At 39.8% G+C, this 19374-nt stretch overlaps 2 protein-coding genes across 2 annotated transcripts; both read right to left on the reverse strand.

Annotated features, from left to right (window-relative positions):
• Positions 1-553: 553 nt before the first annotated feature.
• On the reverse strand, positions 554-6137 carry OTOR (otoraplin). The gene is made up of 4 exons (XM_009673924.2): positions 5596-6137; positions 4983-5122; positions 4266-4376; positions 554-1010 (listed from the first exon to the last, which is right to left on the reverse strand). Exons 1-4 carry the CDS (start codon positions 5801-5803, stop codon positions 987-989), a joined length of 483 nt encoding a protein of 160 aa, XP_009672219.1. The 5' UTR covers positions 5804-6137; the 3' UTR covers positions 554-986.
• Positions 6138-8865: 2728 nt separating this feature from the next.
• SNRPB2 (small nuclear ribonucleoprotein polypeptide B2) lies at positions 8866-17638 on the reverse strand. Its single transcript, XM_068940403.1, has 7 exons — positions 17075-17638; positions 16613-16700; positions 14477-14649; positions 12631-12771; positions 11491-11544; positions 9757-9845; positions 8866-9238 (listed from the first exon to the last, which is right to left on the reverse strand). The coding sequence occupies exons 2-7, from the start codon at positions 16674-16676 to the stop codon at positions 9079-9081; spliced, it is 681 nt and encodes a 226-aa protein (XP_068796504.1). The 5' UTR covers positions 16677-16700; positions 17075-17638; the 3' UTR covers positions 8866-9078.
• Between the last annotated feature and the right edge of the window lie 1736 nt (positions 17639-19374).

Below are 19374 nucleotides of genomic sequence, written 5' to 3' on the forward strand. Positions count from 1 at the left end.
GAGGCGGGCGGTTCTAGAGTGGCTCGCTGTGGTACAGCGCCACAAGAGCGCATTTGAAGGCTCATTTAGCGTTTAGCTTGTGAGACAGATCAGCTCGGAGCGGTTCTGTATTTCTGCCCGCAGTTCCGTGTGTTCGTATGCAAAAATTAAAGCTGACTTTTTCCCCCTTCCGTCAGTCCTGTGCTGGCAATGAAACAGGGAAGCAGCAGCTGTGGCAGTGCAGCACACCTTAGGCGAGCTTCACAAAACTAATACTACTTCAACTTCCAACAGTTAGCTGAAGGGACAGTGTGTTTTATACCAGCACTCTGCAGTGCTGGAATAAGGGCTAGGTGACCATTCGTGGGGGTATGTTCTGTATTCACAGCACCCTGCTTCCCCTCCAGCAGCCAAAAGTAGCAAAAAGGAGCTCCCTGGCTCTGGCCCCCAGCATCTGCTTTCTGTCTGTGACTTGGAGCCACAGTTTCAGCTTGAACGTGCGGGTATGCGTTATGTGAGGCACAGTTTCAGACACCCCTGTTGAGCTCCTAAGTTACTGATGATTTCACCATTACAGGATAGCTCGCTCTCGAAAGAGATGATTTATTCCAGCAAGGAAGATATTTTTCTTTTAATTTTTATTTAACAGAAAATGTAACATGGCGGGAAAAGAGTGCAGCTCCAGCTTGTACATAGCATATCTATACCACTCAGACTTACAGAACTCCAAAGGCTATTAATATTAACTTTATTGACAATAACAAAGTATATGCAGGTAGAAAAAACTTCTAAATAAATCACATATGGTTTACATCTAAATTTTTCAACTATCCCCACCCATCCTTTAAAATTCACTCCTTCAAATCAATTTTTGCATTTAAAAGAACGACTACATGTTTTACAAACATCCATAAAAAAGGATTCTTTATGATCAGTGAGGGTGTCCAGGTTAGTTTCTGTCATCTTTTCTGAGTAGCAGCCTAGAGATCATCTAACCACTTTCAGCACTATTCACAGAAGAAATCAATGTCCTGCAAAATAGAGTTAAAATGAAAGATGTTTCCAGATTACTGAAGAATTAATGTCCCTTTATCCCCCACCCCAAAGGTACATAAGTAGATGCAAACACTCAATATACTATAACATACTCAAAATATCTGCTACATAAATTTAAAAAACCCAACACTCAGAAAGAGGGCTTTTTTTCTTGTGTTTGACTCCTTCAGCATAGCTGATGTGATTTCTTACCACAAATTTTTAAATTAAAACAGGCAATACCTGGTTTCTCTTTCTCCCTCTCTCCAAAACGATTCCTTCAACTCTCCTTTTGTTTTGTATTCCCAAATCCATATTTTGACTTAGAATCATATGCTAACCCTTATCCTCACTGTTAAACAGTTGCTTATGCACACATGAAAAGGATACCTGAAGCCGACTAAGGTTGTGAGATACACTTCTTACAGATAACTGTGGCTAGAAAACAAATACCAGCATTTTGCTCAAAATCTTCCAGCATAGGATACACTTTCACAGCATATTGCTTTCATCTAACTTTCTGCCATTATTTTATATGCCTATGTAGATCTCATCTTGATTGTACTGCAGGGAGTTACGCTGTAGTACTCAAAGTGTACAACATTTACATTAGAACAGCTACGCATAAGTTAGTGACTGGAAGCAGAAGACAGGGAGCTCTTTCAGAGCAGATGCCTCCCGGTAACAGAAGTACTCTCATCTCAGCCAGCAAACGGCTGATTTTAAGTGACTTAGGAAAGGCAATCTAACACCACTTTAGTTTTATGCTCTTGTAGCACACATGGTCTATTCTATTGAGCAAATTCAGTGTATGATTCAATGGTTGAGAAGTTCCAACACTGGGGAAAAAATATCTCCTAAGATTTATCACTTGAACAGTATCTGACAGGCATCTGACAGGCCCTAGTGTTGCACAAAGGTTGCTGAGAGAGGTTCACAGGCACAAAGATTTACTAGCAGGTCTGTAGCCGATGGCATACATTGACTCCAACAGGGAAAGTTACTTTGGGGGGAAAAAAAAGACAGACAGAGGGCACAGGGCTGGTGTTCCACCCACACTCGGCTCCCCTCCAGTGCAGCAGGTCTTCCTCCCTCCCATAATACTTCCCCCCTCACATACCTACATCAGAGCACACTAAAACTACCTAGTGGTTCTTTCTGCTTATGCTGCTGCTAGCACTGATTGAAGCACACTTGGATCAGGGACTGTCGCTGCACACTAACTGGTTGTTAAGCTTTGGGAATACATACTATCAGGTGCTCTAATGTAAACCACATCTACAGCCAAGGGGTAGGAAAAGGGGTGATTCTTATACCAGTGGCAACTGCTTCCCAAGAGAAGCCACCATAACAGTATTGAGGCTTGCAGGTGGCAAGACCAGGAAAGCAAGGGAAAAGTACTGCCGTAACAGTTTGTTTCAAAGGTTTCAGAGCTCCGAGTGGAAGACAGGCCACAGACCTGCACATGGAAGCACTAAACAGCCTAAGGCATCTAGGGCACTGTGCAACACTAGCTCTTGTATAAAACTGTACCTATCTAAGGAACATTTCTTGAGCAAGCATTACACCCATACAGGCATTGATCAAGATGTGCTGTAGATCATTTTAGATCTGCCCTAAGAAAAGAGTTGGATCCTTAAGATCATGTTTGCAGCACGCAACTGACCACCAGTGCCATTTGGAGAGCAAGAAAAACAAAGTCAAGAATAGATGTGTCTCTTTTTGTTGCTAAGATGTGCATTACTTTTTGTTGCTAAGTTCCTGCATAGTGTGAATGTGGAAGAACAGTGAAATAACTGTGAAACTTTCATATCATTAGTTTTGCATAAGATTTGGATACAGAATTTTTACTTCTCAGTTAGGATTCTGCATTGCAGTCTGGCAAAAGACCATTCTAGACTCAGTCAGCTTGCAGGCTAAGACTTCACTTTAATCTACCTCTACTTCCAGCTCAGCTTGCTATTCAGCAGACTGGCTGTCATATTATTGAGGAAAAAAAAAAAAAGCTTAGAAATATATTTAGTCATTCTTTCATGTACTGTGACTAATGAATGGCTACAATGCTTCTGGGCCAAATTCAGAGTAACCTAGTGTCAGGAGAAGCAATCACTTATTTTAGATTTGCATTTGCTTCTTTAATTTTCTCAAATAAAACCTGTCTGACAAGATAATTCAAAGTGAAATGAAGAATTCTATTTCATCTTATTTCCTCTGTGCTAATGAAACCCACCTAATAATCTGCACCTAGGATTAAAGGCTCAATATACGATTTCAGGAGTGATGCACTAACAATACAGCTAAATAGTCAATAGTAATGAAGGCATTTATTGGAAACCTGCCACTCAAAAATTGGTTTTCAGTATAGAAATAAGCTACCAGTACACATTAGTTTTAAGCCAGACCGTACCAGCCCCTGAGAAAACCCCCTCCTCTTTCTTCTACTCTGAAATGTGTTTCAAGTCTTCAGTAAAATTAAAAATTCCATGTGGTATGTGGTGTATGAGATACTACTGTATGCGATCAGGAAGAACCACCCTTTTAGAAATACAGCCTACTTAAACACCAACTAATTCCCAGAAGTTTTTCAATCCTCCTTTCTGAGATATACTAGTAACTTGTTATGAGAAAGTCAGCATGCTTTTCTCATACGTTTATTATGTACACAAATTTTAATTTGCTAAGTTTTCTCCAATGTTTTAAAGTAGAAATGTTGGTTAAAACAAGAACTACAGAATGCTATGTCTGCTTTCTAACTGAATATTGCAAACATCTTTACATACACTTGCTAAGGACCTGCTTCTTGGAGTGGGAGAATACACTCAGGGGACTAAAAACAGAAGGTCTCTATGACAAAGTCCACATATACACACACAATAGAAAATGTGCTGGCACATTAAAATACACAGCACAGTACCCAAACTTTTTTTTTTTTTTTTAAAAAAAAGCTTCTTGCTATGCATTGCAAATGGTTTGTTAAGACTTGTGCAGCCATGAAGCAATACCATTCAAATCAATAGGAACTCTAATAGGATCAAGCCCTTAATGCAACATTTGGAATGTCTGCACTGCCAGAGCTTATGTTACAATTTTACTGAGGCTATTTGCATGTATAAAGGCCCAAAGACTGGATCCCAAGGCATCTGTGCTACGCTACAATCAACTGCCACAATTATGATTTGTTTTTACAGCAAATTAGCATTACACAGCCAAGTATAATTAGGCAGCCAGCTGGGCTTTTGCAAATTCCTTACCGTTGTAGGAACGGTCTTATTTGCTTCTTGATAGACATGTTGTTCCGAGACTAAACTGCTAGGGAAATAACCAACTGTCCCCATATGGTCTTCATACTGTTCTCCATAAACCTTCAACCAAGGAGATGTATAATTAGATACCTTAGCACAGTTCACATCCGGTTTAAGCTAGTTTGTAATTTAGTCAAAAGCAGTTACTAATAATGTTTCTTACTTTGGTTTTAGACTGCCTATCCAATTTAGACTGCCTATCCAATTAGCTGGCACTTAAACCATTAACACAAGTTCCAATACAGGCATACATTCTTAGGAGCAAATTAGGACCACCTGTAATCAATCTGGAAAGTTTACAAGTACAGCTACATTCATCTTCGCTTCCCTTAAATTCAAAGGGTTTTATGACAAAAGTTTCTGCTCCGTAGTGTCAACATGCAGTTGCAGGAGAGGGAAAACACAAACAAAAACACCCTGTCAAACCCTTCTTTTATGGGTCAGTTCATAATTAGTTTATAGTTACTTGAAGATTTTCATACTTAAAAAAAGTATGTAAAACCCTGAAGACTCCACAATGAATTTCTGAAGTTTAAACATGCACTTTTGAAAAACTAAGTTGCATTTTAAAAGTCCGCAGTAGCACAATGTTAGCCTCCGTTTATTGACAAAAATATATGTTCATCTACTTCTGGTTTGCTCAGATATACAAGAATATCATCTTACACTTCCAGCCCAGAATTCTCCAGATTCTTTTTCTTTCACTAGTTTTGAATAAACATAAATCAATTGCCCTTTTTTAATATTTATGAATCTGCAGTCTGGAGCATTATAATCCTCTTCTGCTCTGGCGAGGGAAATGGTGTCTAGAAAAAAAACCACAAGAATAAGGTAGATGAATTCAAAAGTCAAATATTCATATGCAGAGAGAAATATAAGTATGGGTGCACACACATGCAAAAAACTTTCTACAGACAAAACTAGGCAGTGCTGAAATTAATAAGTCTACAAAAATATCATGCACATATTTGTCCATCTCCAGTAAGCAAAGTAACAGCTTACGAACATGTCATTTCATCATTATGGAAGATGCAGTCCTCCTCACTGCACTTACCTCTCACTGAAGTGAAAAAGGTCCCTTACAAAAAACTGTATTGTATTGTAAGTATATGTGAAATTAAGATTGAATATAAGCTTTCCTGCTCTGCTTTTTAAGCCTACAAACCAACTCAAAAATAACAGAGCTAAATAAGGAACATAGTTTTTCTGATGCTACAGCTACAAACTCCACAGTTGTTTTTCAGAATATTTTGCCCAACATTAAAGCAAAATTACTTACAGACACAGTCATCATCGGCACACAGCTTCTTGCTGGCAAGTTTGTCCATAAAAATTCCAATTACAAGAGGGTACATTAATCCAAGGCACAGAAGTAAAACAACCAAACACAAACGTCTGGTCATTTTTTTCCTGCGTTCTTTGCTACAGCACCTCTCAACTGCACACCAGGTCCAGCAATGCCTATCTTTTATGGAAGAGCCAAACATCTGGACAAATATCCCTGGCCAATGGGAAGAGCTCAGGGCAACATTCCACGGCTTTCAGAGGAGCTGCAGGCAGCAGGGAAACCTCTGCTTCCATTTGCAAAACAGAATCCCTCCCCAAAGCCATTCTGCATTAACATTTCAATAAACCGCTCTGCTATTTAAACATTTTAAGCTTTCCTGTAGTCTTCCATACTCTTAACCTTACCTCCAGGAAAATCTGTTTGAGAACGGAAAATTAAGTCACACCCTGGTAAGCAGGGAAGGAAATTACATCCTTTCAAATCCTTAAGTCCTTTATTCTCACAAATACTTAGAGGCAGCCATAATCTGCCCTGGACTGTAAACCCTCAATGGCAGAGTTCCCTGTTATGGTTTACAGAAAGTCTGTACTAGTACCCTAAACACTGATGCAAATATAAACAAACTAACTAGGAACTGAAACCCAGTGAAAGACTGTATTTCAAATTTAAATTGCTGACTTGCGAACTTCAAGCACTGCATATTTGTGTAGACCGGATTTTAATTCCACAGGGAGATCCGGTCAGAGAGCGAACAATACACAGGTTATGCCAAGAGAGTTCCACTTAAATTTGCATAGCTGAACTCACTTGGGAATTAGCACATTTGAGGCACTGAACAACATTCACTGCTGCAGACTGACTTGTTTAAGTGCCTCTTTGCTCCTTGGAGAGGACATCTTAGAATTCAGCTACCTTCCTGAAATCGTGTCCTAGCATGTGAGGCAAGACTTGTAGGGAGTATTTTAATTATGTTTATTTTTATATATATATATATATATAAAATGTGTATACACACACACACGAACACCACACCCTCAGTTTTTGTGTTGCAACCACTCAAGTCACAGTTGTCAGGCTACAAAAAGCTGGTATGGGTCAGTCTTCCCAAGGTGGCCAAGAATGAGTGCCTGAATTCCCCAAATGGTACTGCAGTGAATCAGTGCTACCTGATTCATTAGAAGACCTGGAGAGGTGCTGGCTGTACCATCTCTCAGTTAACAAGCAGAACAGAGGAGAACATCAATCGTTTTTAAAAGATGCTATGAGATTTGTAAAAATATGAGTACTCTTGCCATTGGCAGCAGTATCCTCATACTACAGTTGACTTAACTACATTCTCCTTTAAACTTCCAGCCTATTACCCGCTTCCTCCAACCTCCTGTATGTAGCACCTAACCTCCTTTGCAGGCAATTCCACATAAAATCGTCTAAGTCAATCAGGGTAAGGAGCACTGCTTTGCAGTGGGGTCTCAAATACACACATGGTAGCAGGGAGCAAGTGCAGCATAATTAATACCTACAGAATTACAACTGTGAAAGTAAAAAAAGAAACAAAGCTCGCAACAACACAAAACATAGTCCCTCATAGGCTAGTCCCCATAGAACATAGTCCCTTTTGTTGCCTGACAGACACACGAAAAGAATTTTCACTCATATTCTAAAGTAAATCACTAAGAAAAAAAAAGGTGTATATATGGAGACACAGCAGTAATCAAGATGACTGAGGAAGGGGCATCATCTTGCCATGTACTCTGGGATAAGAAGATGAAAAACCTTTACAGCTCTATCCTCTGAAAAAAAGCTGGTTTATGTAGCTAGTTTCAGGTATACAGATGTGCTGAAACATAGCACTTGCTCAGAAATTTCATACTGAGTAGACATGCCAGGACTAAGCATACCATGCTATTTGAAAGTGCCATCACACTTTCCTGAAGGTGCAGTGCTTTGTTCCAAAGAACAGTTTTAAGTCAGATCTCAATCATCTCAGAACGCAAAATGGGGGGGGGGAAAAAGGTGCTCTGCAGCTATGGCCAAGCCACACAATACAGGAAGGGCCTGCACCAAGCAAGGTTAATAGGCTTCAGCCCTCAATAGCATCCTCCAAACCCACATTGTCCAAACTTCTCTGGACATTAAAACAACAAACAAAACAAACCACACACACACACCCCTTAACACTTGCAATGCAGCTTTCATACCAATTTGTATAATCTTCTGATCCAGACATTATCTGCTCTAATACTTGCATGAGCTTTTTATGAAGGAAATCATACTAACTCTATCCCGTTACTTCTTTATCTAAAAGGGCAAGTAGAGGCCTCATAGGCAAAAGTGTTCAGATTAAGGAACGGTGCAACAATGAACACACTGTGCCGCTACCTCCTCCTCCCAAACATGATCTTCAAGGGCCTGATTGTAATCCTCCTAGACAACACTGTGCAACTCCCACTGCAAGTTTCACCAAAAAAGTTATAGTTACCTTTCAAGTAAGCTCCATTGCTCTCTTAACCTAAAAGATCTTTGAAAGTCTTCCATCATCTAAACCAAACACTTGCTTTGAAGTTATTTTTGCACTCAAGCATCTAGAAATTACAACCCCCAACACTATAATGTATGATCACTTCACTGTTTTGTGTATTTTTTGTCATACAAGAAAAAAATCAAAACAAACACAGAAGCATCGAAGCATTATGATGTGTGCTTTGAAAAACCTGCCTGAAAACAAACCAAGGCTCAGCTGCAATATCTTCACAGACAGCCAGAAAGCTCTTCCTAAACCATTTATGAGAGTTACCAGTAATACCATAAGGTCAAGACAAGAAGAGTGAAAAATAAAGAAACTTGTATTTGTCTTCTTTGCACTTACTACTCCTACCAGCCACAACTATAAAGACAAAACAGAAGAGCTGAACAATAATGCTGTCAAATTCTAATCAATCTCTACCATTTTTTTTGGGGGGGGGGGGGAGGGGGGTAATTAATCATTATCTGCTTTTCTTCAGAAATGTCTCACTGAAAAGCAGCTATCCCCTTGATAATGAGATTGACTGTTAAGTCCCAGTATTGCATTTAATCTGAATACGCTAGCATTTAGCATTCCTACTCATGTATTTTGCTCTGAAGAGAAAGCCATTTTTTCCACCACTCACTTCTGAAAGAAAAGAAAAAAAAAACAACTTAAAAGTAGTTAAACCAATATACTGAATAAGCCCCATCAGCCTAATAGACCAATAATAAAGACAGAAAAAGAAAAAACATAGCTTGGATATAGCATAAGCTAAATTTATTTTATAAAAATTTGTATTTGAGCACAAATATGTACTATCTCCTAGATCCATGGAAATCCTACAATTGTCCCGGCAATTTTACACAACAGTCTTGACTTTTCTGCAGAAAACAACAAATGTTTTAGCTGATCAGAAGTCACATCATGTTAAATAGCCATCCACACAAGTCCTTTAGAAGAGTGTCCAATTATTTCTTAGCATAAGTGATTTTCATGGCATGAGATGGAGTAATCTTGAATCCTTGTAGAGCATCTCGAGCAGCTCCTGCCTGTCCCTCATTTTCAAACTCCACAAATGCAATGTCATGACGCCCAGGCACTAAACGTACTTCTTTGAATCCAGGAAACCTTTAAAAATACATTGAAGGAATCAGATAACATTCCCTGATTAAGTAATACATCTCTCTTCAGTAGCCATAAGACCTTTTCATAAGCATCTACTACTATTATAGTTACCGCTAATATAAAATGCCTCTGCTAAATCTTTATGTCTAGTCCTGGGAACTACTCCTCAGTTAAGGATCATTAAGTGGCAGTAATTTTATCAGTCTTTGCATATATGGAAGCAACTTAAAACTGTTACTGCTTTCATAAAATCTTTAATATTAAAGAGTCACCCGCTTAAACCTGGCCCAGACTGATAGCCGATAACCTATGCAATCAAAACCAGCTACGAAAAAATCGTATTTGCTTTTTGCACCAAGTAGTCATCAGAACCAACATCTGTAGTCTTGGCAGCAAGACAAAGAACTGAGTATCTTGAGAAGAAACTGTTATCCCTAAAAATCAACTAGTCAGCTGAGAAAAAAAGGCATATACATCACAAAAGGGTTCAAAGGCAAAGTCTTTTTTTATCCAAAACTTACTGATTGAATAACATGGACAGCATCATCTCATTTGTTTCCTCAGGCAAGTTATTAAGGAAGAGGATATAGTTTGGTGGGTTATCAGGCACCTGCAACAAAAGAACAAAGCTCAGAAGATTATACACAGCTATGGCTTCCTTTCTGTCTATCTGCAATATTATTTGAACTAAAATTCACATATTCTTAGTTTTGCTCATCATGTTGCTAGCTGGACTTATGTTTGTGCAAAACCCAGGCCTAGCTCCCTGGCTGTATTATAATCCATCTTCATTTGCAGAAATCTCTATTTCCACATCAATCATGGTAATATGTTGTCTCAAATGACTTATTTCTAAGCTTGACAGCTCAACAGCTGATACTGCAGTACTGCACTGCTCTGAATCCCAGCAGCACCAGTGCGGGGAGTCAGGTGCTTAAGCACTGGCTGTAGGACCATTTTAGATTCCACAGATTCTCCAAGACAGGGCAGCCAATAAAGAACCTACAGAAGACAGGTGCCTTCCCAGAAAGACATTTGGAAGCCAAGATAAATACTGTATTCATCTACAGCGGTACCGAAATAACCTATCTTCGGGCAACTGAAACCATACCACAGATCTGGCTTTGTTACAGTGCTCCTATCAAATCTACTGACTGGAATCCCATTACAATTTAAGCTTTGAAAATGTTTATCTCACAGATTTACCAGCTAGTACTGATTTGTGCCAACCCACCAGACATAAGGCTGCATAGCCAGTTTGCTGACACTGGACTGAAAGGCCAGTACCTTCCTAACTTCTAAAGGAGATGTAAATTAAAAAAAAAACAAACAAAAACAAAAACCAAAAACAGAAAACTGGACACAACTTCAAGCATCATCCTAATACTGAGGCCAAGTAACCTAATGCATCAGCAGAACAACTTCCTTTAACTGATGAAAATATTCCAGGCAGTGCCTTTAGAAAATGATCTTCCAATGGAATAGTTTGAACAAGTACCTAAATAATCAGTGCTGTGCTTTGATGGAAACTGACACACATATACTGTGCTATGTTACATGTGATATTTGGAAAAAAACGCAGATGGGGAACAAGCCATTTTCCCTGTGTTTTATGTACACAATTCTCAATCTCAAGGGTTAAGAAATACAGGCCAAAGATATCCTTTTAAGATATCTGCCCATCTACAAATCCTGGCTCTTTAGGAACTCCCCTTCTAACATAAACCAGTCATTTAGAAAGCCATTGAGCAGCCAAGATGAGGGGAGCGTAGCAAGTTGTGGACACATCTCCATACAATCTTTTAGAAAATAGAACATTTACAAGAAAAAGTGAACCAAGTTCCGCTGAACCTCCAGAAGAAAGCTTTTACACAAATGTTCCAGTACCTTGTTTATTCTTCCTTTCCCTTTTCTACTACTAGAACAAAAGAAATAAGTTAGAGGGACTTTAATAAAGTCTGAGAATCCTTCAGCTGATACTAAGTACAGACCAAATTTAAGAATCAAATAGGATCTGTTGACAGGATAGGGCTTTGTATAGCACAGAAATTACATATTCTAATTTCATGTCAGATAAAACAAATTCCTGTTTCTACTGTAAGCTTATTGTGCTTTACCTGTGAGACAAAGGCTTCAAAAAAAAAAAAAAAAAGCTGTAAAACATATCTTCTAGATTCCACACACAAAGTCATTCATGCAGAATAATTTTAAGAACTTGTGCTTTTGGTAACAAAGGGGTTAAAAAAAAGCATTACCTGCTGATTCTGTGATGAAGTCCCTTGGGCATTGGCCGAGTTTTGTGTTGCTCCCTAGTAAATAAGTATAGAGTAGTTTTACAAAAGTATTCAGTCAGAAATATAAAAACCCACATGAGCCTGTTTTTACACAACTGAAGCAGCAAATGGGAAGTTTAATTGTAGTTGAAGAAACATTTGTGGTTTATGAAATACTTCCTGTTGGGAAACAAAGCCTATGGATTTCGCTGAACTCCAAAGCCCAACAACAAAAGAAAAATACAAAAAACCCAAACCAACCCAACACACACCACCAATAGTATCGGATCTGACTAGCGGTGGAGTCAGCCAATGGAGCAAATCACTATTTCTCACAGTATGAATCTGGGTTCAGGAGATAGGAAGGAAGTAGCTTTTTAAAATGAAGGTCTAAACAGAACACATACAAGAAAAACAGATGTTTCCACTGAGGACTCCAGCTTAGCAGGAATAACTAAACCTACTGCCATTAAAACTCTTAGCAGTCCCTTCTTTCCTACCAGATTTGTATAGCCATTGACCACGAATAAGTCCTGAGAAAACTGAATACTCTGCCTAGAAAACATGACTCTCCCTTAAACTTAGATAACTACTATTTCTACCAAGACTCACATAACATTCAAACTCCTGTGCCTTGGTATGTTCTACTACACTTTAGCACATAAGTTATTAAGCTTTGTTAAATTAGGCCAGGCCAACGCCTAAACGAGATGTAGTTACTTGAAAAGGTGTTGAGCAAAAATAAATGGACTGTCTTGTTACCATTTACCATTCCACAGTGCTTATACATCAAATGGTGCATTTACACAATGAAGCTGGTTGAGCTCTTTAAGATGGCATTAAAGAGAGCAACTTCTCCCAACCTCGCCAAAGAGGTTGGCTTCTACTTCAGTTTATTGTTCCTCCACCAATCTTTATTTTCATCTGAATACAGCAAAAAAAGGACAAGCAATACGTGATCACCTCCTCTATTTCAACTTCTACTAAGCGCTCAAAATCACTAGCTGTCAAAAGACCACAATTCAGGAAACTAAGAAGTACTAAAAGACAACATTTAGTGCTACGTAAGATTAAAAATAGCTTTTGTAGGTTTTATTTTTCTTAACTACAGAAGCAGCTTACCTGTAGAATCTTTTTATTTGCTGCATTTGCTGCCTGCTCCAGAGATTTGGCCTTCTTCTTTTCTTTCCTTTTTTCCTTATCAGCAAATGTACCACGCATTTTAGAGATTATATCAGAGTCCGTTTTTGCATACTGAATACGCTTTTTAAAAAGAAAGAGGTACGTTTTGCAATTCATTGTACTAAACATTTTGCACGAACTTCACTGTGTTCTACTGCAGAATTACGCAAATATCTCCTCTAGGAATTTCTTTATATTAAGAATACTGTTGTGCTAAACTGCAGATACACTTAAAGAATATCTAATCCTCTTAATTAACTCTTAGCACAACTACAGAACTGTAAAAACAGCAGGATGGACCATTCATTAAAAGAAATTACTCATTTTAACTCACATTGAAACCTGAACTCTAATCAGTTAACAGCATCTTTTTATTATGCCTGTCAAGACAGCAGATGAACAAAGCTACATAACTAGGGTTTACCAAATTGGCACTAGCTTCTACTAAGAAGGAAAAAAAAAAAAAACACACACACAAAAACAAAAAACACCCCCACATCAACAAACACACAAATGTAAAGGCTTAACCATTCCTATGGGGGTTAAGATTTTACAGTGATTTCTCAGATCACTATAGAAAACTGAGCTCAGCAAAACCTGACCTTCTTGAATACAAAATTAAGCCAAGTACCTGCCTTAAATCCAAATGGGATTGCATAAACTGTCAACAGCACAACACTGCTTTTCCTGACAAAGGCTGACCAGTGCACCCATCAAGATGTGGATTCAGCAACAAGTACACAAACATATAACATTATATAGACATACACACACATGTACAATGCTATCACTTCTATCATCAGAGACCATCTCTCCAAATACAGAAAAACTTCACAGCAGAGAGAGTTTCCTGTGCGCGTGTTTGTCTAGTGGTAGATGGAGCAAGTATGCTGCAGGCAATATTCAGAGAGGGAAGAGGTACACTGGAAAGCTTATGAAGCCTTAATCTTTTTTATTTCCTTTTGAGTTTTACTGAGCACAAAATTCTTTAAGGGCAAGTGACAGAACAGAGATTGCAGAATTTCTTGTTAGGATTTCTGCTAGAGAATCTGAGGGTGTTAATGAAATAAGTTTGTGGGCTCAGCAACACAAGAACTGCTTGTGTTCTCCTTAACGCTCAAAGTCTTGACCTGAAAGCCAGTAATATATCCATTTATCACTGAAGCTGCATGGGCCATTTGCATGCATCATTATACTGAAATTCAGTCATTTGTGTTTACTAATTCAATGCATGAATGAGTAAGAATTATTTAATTTGAAGAAAATCACCACAATCATCTCTCTTGATTTACAGGGAGTAAACCATTAAGAGATCTTCATCCTTCTGACTGTTGCCTACAAAAGGAAGTACCGTATTTTAAATATTTACTATGAATACCTACAGTAACCTTATAGATTCAAGTGAAAGCACCTAATTTCAAGAACATCACAAAATCTGTGCAACAGAAGACATGATGGGTGAGGAGGAAGTACTTTAGAGCTTGAGGATTTTAATCCAGCAAAGAAAAAACCAATTTTTCTCATTTAGAGAACCTAAGAGCTAAATTCAACTCACTGTGTTCTTAACGAGAGTCTATCCGAACAGTATCCCTCAAGCTTGCATAAACGTATGCATTCATCAAGATAGGGCATCACTAAAACCAGACAATAGTTACAAGCATGTGACAGTTAACTTACAAGGTGCAAAAATACAAAGTATTGATGTGAATTCCAAGTACCAAAACCCTACATCATACCATGGCAAGTTTATTTTCAAGTCTAATAGCCTCCCCACACACACACTTACCATCGGTTTCCCATAAAATGGGAAGCCTTGCAGCTGTCTTAGAGCATTGGTGGATGATCCAAGCTCCTTGAATATAACAAAAGCCTGTCCTCTCATCTTCATGGTCTTTAAAGCCACAATGTCTACTACATGACCAAACTGTGAGAATAATGCATACAAGGACCTCTTCAGCTCTGTTGAGGGTATGGAAAAACACATTTATTATCATAGGTTATATGCAAATGCTCAGTTTTATGAAGTTTGTTGTTCTCTAGGGACAGTACTTTTTGCTACTTTTAGCTGAAGTAGTAATCTGTTACATTAGTTTAGCCAAAGTTGTTGCATGAGCCCAAGTTCATTTGCTCAGTTTTCATAATGCAAAACCAAGTGTTATATGCCAACTTACAAGTATTCAACTAGCAAAAAAGTCGTACCTCCATCCATTTTACCATTCTAAGGGAGTATAAATTATGCAAGGATTAATGTACACATGAAGTATTATGCATTACAGCCATCAAATACTGAGTAGTATACAATGCCATAACACATGGCAGTAAAGTAGTACGACGTAAAGAAAATACTGTAAATTAGTAATTAATCAAAATAAACATAAGGCAAGTTAAAGTTTGAAATCAGACTGTTGCAAACAAAATTTCATTCTTTCAAGCATATTGAAATATTTTTTTCATATTCTAGATTGGAATATGTTTTCACATAATCACACTATCCCTTACAGTTGCTACAGATTTATTTTCATGATAAAAAAAATCATCTGACTCCACATCAAGTTAAACCTTAATCTTATCCAGTTAACATAAATAAATCCCAAATCCTCTGTAGTGCATTCAAACTTAATATTTCTTATGTTATTCAATTCTTTTATTTGAAGTATTTCTGCTGACTTTTGTTTATTGCTGTTAAGACTCATTAGTACCAGCCCACTGTCACTTTTCCCAACTGTTCTTGATCAGCTACAGCTCTGTATAAGATCAGAATCAACAGGAAACCAATCAAGGGAACTTGTGAAGGAAGTTGCCTTACAAAGCAATGAATGCAGAAGAAGCTTCAGATGTGAATAAGGGAAAAATAAAAGTTTTCATATCAAACATTAAGAAAAATAACTTCAAAAGACGTACTAGAAATCTGGTTTGTAAGCCTGATATTATTGGCAACTTGCAATTCTACATTTTAAAAATAACCAGGCACTTATTAGTTCATAGTACATAACATGCTATAAGAGAACCACTAAGTTTAATTTACTGAGTGGAACAATCTTGACAAATCGATAGTGTACTGGCAAAGTTATTCCTACTTTCAGATCACTCTCTGAAATACCCAAAAGAAATGTTTAAGCAAGGCTAGTGTCTGATCCAGCAACCCACTGTTCACAAACAGTATTAAATTATCTTTATCCCTTTTAGATTAAGAATTATGCATAAACATTGAAAAGGAGAGCCAGATGGTCCCACACAGACATTGAGTACACAACCAGATAAGAACAAGTGATCTTATTAGCACATCGTGAGGAGCTAAAAACCCTCAACAAGAAATTATCACTCTCTAAAGAGGACCTCAGTAACCGCATACATACATCAAGTCTCCAGTACAATGAAGGGAAACAAGTTAGCTTATGCCACTTTCAGTGATTTTCTAAGGCATTAAATTGAAAAACAAGCATACAGATATTTCCACTTTCAGTGAATGGGACCACCTGAACATACACAAACATGCCTGTTAGGAGTAACCTATCAGAATATTAGATGACTACTATGATTACACTTATTTAAGGATAAACAAGCTTAATCTGTAAGATTAGCTGTACAACTACAGTATACAAGCAATCAGAAGCTTCCTTAAAAATAAATAAGAACTCCAGCTTGTGGAAAAACTTGCGCATGGTCCAAGGCTGGCTAACTTTACCTACTTCTTCATGAAAAAGATTTGACAGCTGAGAACTTGGTTCATGATCACCACTTGCAGTACATTACTAGACAGCTTAGAGGATCTTTGAGGGTGAGATGCTACCAAAACATAAGCTTTTGAGCTTAGGCTCCAGAGCAGTAAAAACTGCAGGCCAGTATAAGCTTGACCTTTTATATATGAGAATTTTATATGCGACGGCTTTCTACTAAACATAAGAGTCACAGACATTCATACCTTCTTTTTTAATCTTGTCATTTATATTGTTGATGTAAATCGTATGGTTTGGCCGGATATCCATCCTCCAACTCGCTTACACACCTGCCTGCAAACAGAGCACACGCATCGCAACGTTATAACGGATGAAGGCTCGCCCCGGCAAAGGAGGCGCCGCCAGCCCCGCGGACGCCCCACAACCCAGGAGCTGGTTAACTAGCGCGGAAAGCGCAGCGGCAGCGCGCCGGGCCCCACCGCCCGCCCCTCTCCCCGGCCGTTTAACAGCGCTCCCGCACCTACCGCAGCGCCGCGACGCCCCGGCCCGAGCACGTTACCCCCCCCGCCCCCCGCGCGCCAGCGGCCGCGGCCCCACGGCCGGGCCCCCCGGAGCGGCCCAGAACACGACGGGGACCCCAATGCCTCTCCCGGGAGCGGGGCCGGGACCCCGGGGCCAGGCAGGCCGCCGCCGCCGCCCTGGCTCACCTCTCCCCGCCGAGATGGAGGCCGCACCGCGCTGCGCCGGCCGCCTCTTCACGCAGCGCAAGCTGACGAGCCGATCCCGCCGCAATCGATGTGCCGAGCGCCGGCGGGTCGATGTCGCCCCGCCCGCGGCTGACGCGTGCGCAGTGGCAGGTTGGGCGGCGGTTGGGCGCGTTGCCGTCCTGTGTGGCTCCAAGTGCCGCCTCCTTGTTCGCGCCGCCTGCGCTCTGTGTGGAAACAGGCCCTCCTGGCACGAAGTACCTGGGAGTCTAGCTGAGAGAGGGTTTTTTTCCCCCTCTCAGCTCAGAGCTGAGCTCGTTGCTCGGAGCTGTGTTGACCCTGAAGCCGACCTGAGCAGCAGTGCTTTCCATCGCGCTCGAACAAGAGCCTGGCAGCACTGCAAAATTCAGTCGTCAGGCTCCTTGATGAGGACGTGGCCTGTAGGCAGTATTTAAGAAAGAAAGCACCCTACATCCCTGCAAAGCGAAGGGAGGAGAGTAATGCCTGTCGCTCCAGTGGTTCCCGGAGGAGAAAATAGTGTTTGTTTTTCTCATACTATGCTTATCTGGTTCCTCAAACGTTTCCATCGTTGTTGCTGTGCTAGTTTTCCAAAGGCAATGAGATAAAAGGGAAAATGCATCGTAAAACCGTTAGACAAATAGCTTGGTTTAAATAACAAAGATTAGCTGACTGCGTGTGAATCGTTTGTTCTGTGGCTGTTTCCACCTTCTCGGTAGAGATAATAAAAAATGTATGCACAGTGCAATTATTTTTTACATATCATTTAGCAATTATTAAACAAAAGCGTTATTGCCAGTTATCAAACTACATACAATAGAAATTGGTATAAAAGCCGTAATGCATTTTTTCTTGTGAGTCAATGACACCACATTATTAGTTTAGAACTCAAATTTCTTTCTGAAAACCGTCACTCGCAGTTAGTTCTTCGTGTCTTACTGCAGCCCCTCTGTCTTCCTCATTACAACACAATTAAAAGCTTGTGTGAAAATAATCCAAACTCTCTTCCCTGCTCTTTATGTGTGCTGCATCCAAGTCACAGTTAACCTTAGTAAGATAATTTGTATACCTCAGATGGAGAAGAGAGAATATTTTACAGATTTTTTTCTATCTTCTTTTCATATTTGGGGAGGTGGGATGGAAATCTCTAGAACCGGTTCCTATAGTGCAGGTGAAACAGCAGGATAAGGCAAACTGCAAGTCGGCAAAGCACACTCAGCAGCGGCCCTGCTTCCCCCCTCAGCGAGCCCCGAGAAGGTAGCTGGCGCGGGTGACGGCCTGGCTCTGGCTGCTGCGGTTGCGCCCGCACAGCCTGCCCTTGCACAGGGAGCCCCGGCTTGGCCTTGCCTGCAGAGCGACTGCGCAGAGCTGAGGAGCCACGCTGCTCCGGGGCATCCAGCCAGGCACGCACCTAAGAGAGAACCTGCCTGGTGTGAGGTCCACTGAAGCCCACAGAAACACCTCTGTGAACTCCATCTTCTTGCTTTGAATCAGTCCCAGGGTGAAAGAGGGAGTAGTAGGTTTGGCTTCACTGAAATCACAGCGACTCTTAAAACTGATTAAATTAGGGGTTTAGTACATGTATTTCACTATTTGTTTCCCCAATTCTTAGCTCTGATGCGTTCAAGTAGAGTACTGAGCAAACTTAACTATGATTTTTGCTTCTTTTGTCAACATATGAACTCATGGAGAGTAAAGAAAAGCAGAAATTTGAAAACACCTGCAGACAAATATTCATTAACTGACATTTGTTTTCAGTTTGGAGATTGAAAAGGCAATGTATCTAATTTCTTGAAGATACTTTTACAATCCCTGCAGTAACAGTACCTCAGGATAAATAAACAGAGCAGAGATTCTGAGGTTGCAACCTTTGAATTTTTGGAATAATTTTGCAGGCAGAATGCCTTTACTTTTATGAATGATCTTACAGACTTTTTCAGAAGCAATTTTATGTTGTGAAGATTTAACCTGGTCGCATGTGAAAAAGAAGCTCTTGGGGGAAAATATAATCCTTAAGATGGTTCTTGTTTAAACTGATTTGGACAGGTCCACAGTGAAACTTATCCCTTTGTAGTGAGACAGGAATATTAGGAAGGGTTGTCAGTTCAGTCACATTTTAAGAAAAAAAAATGACTTCCACGTTCTGGAGTTTTCCCCAGTAAAAGGAAAATATGTTATCACAGAATCACACAGAATCACAGAATGGTGGAGGTTGGAAGGGACCTCTGGAGATCATCTAGTCCAACCCCCCTGCTCAAGCAAGGTCCTCTAGAGCATATTTCTCA

Source organism: Struthio camelus, chromosome 3 (assembly GCF_040807025.1).
Source record: "Struthio camelus isolate bStrCam1 chromosome 3, bStrCam1.hap1, whole genome shotgun sequence".
Classification (NCBI taxonomy): domain Eukaryota; kingdom Metazoa; phylum Chordata; class Aves; order Struthioniformes; family Struthionidae; genus Struthio; species Struthio camelus.

What these genes read in the sequence shown, in the direction of transcription:
- OTOR (XM_009673924.2), bottom strand. Translation starts at nt 5,803, where the DNA reads ATGTTTGGCTCTTCCATAAAAGATAGGCATTGCTGGACCTGGTGTGCA. An exon ending in TGCCGATGATGACTGTGTCT is followed by an intron (nt 5,123 to 5,595) that starts GTAAGTAATTTT and finishes TTTTTTTTCTAG; the next exon opens with ACACCATTTCCCTCGCCAGA. An exon ending in ATAAGACCGTTCCTACAACG is followed by an intron (nt 1,011 to 4,265) that starts GTAAGGAATTTG and finishes TCTATTTTGCAG; the next exon opens with GACATTGATTTCTTCTGTGA.
- SNRPB2 (XM_068940403.1), bottom strand. Translation starts at nt 16,676, where the DNA reads ATGGATATCCGGCCAAACCATACGATTTACATCAACAATATAAATGAC. An exon ending in CATTTTATGGGAAACCGATG is followed by an intron (nt 12,772 to 14,476) that starts GTAAGTGTGTGT and finishes CTTTTTAAAAAG; the next exon opens with CGTATTCAGTATGCAAAAAC. An exon ending in CAAATAAAAAGATTCTACAG is followed by an intron (nt 11,545 to 12,630) that starts GTAAGCTGCTTC and finishes CTTATTTACTAG; the next exon opens with GGAGCAACACAAAACTCGGC.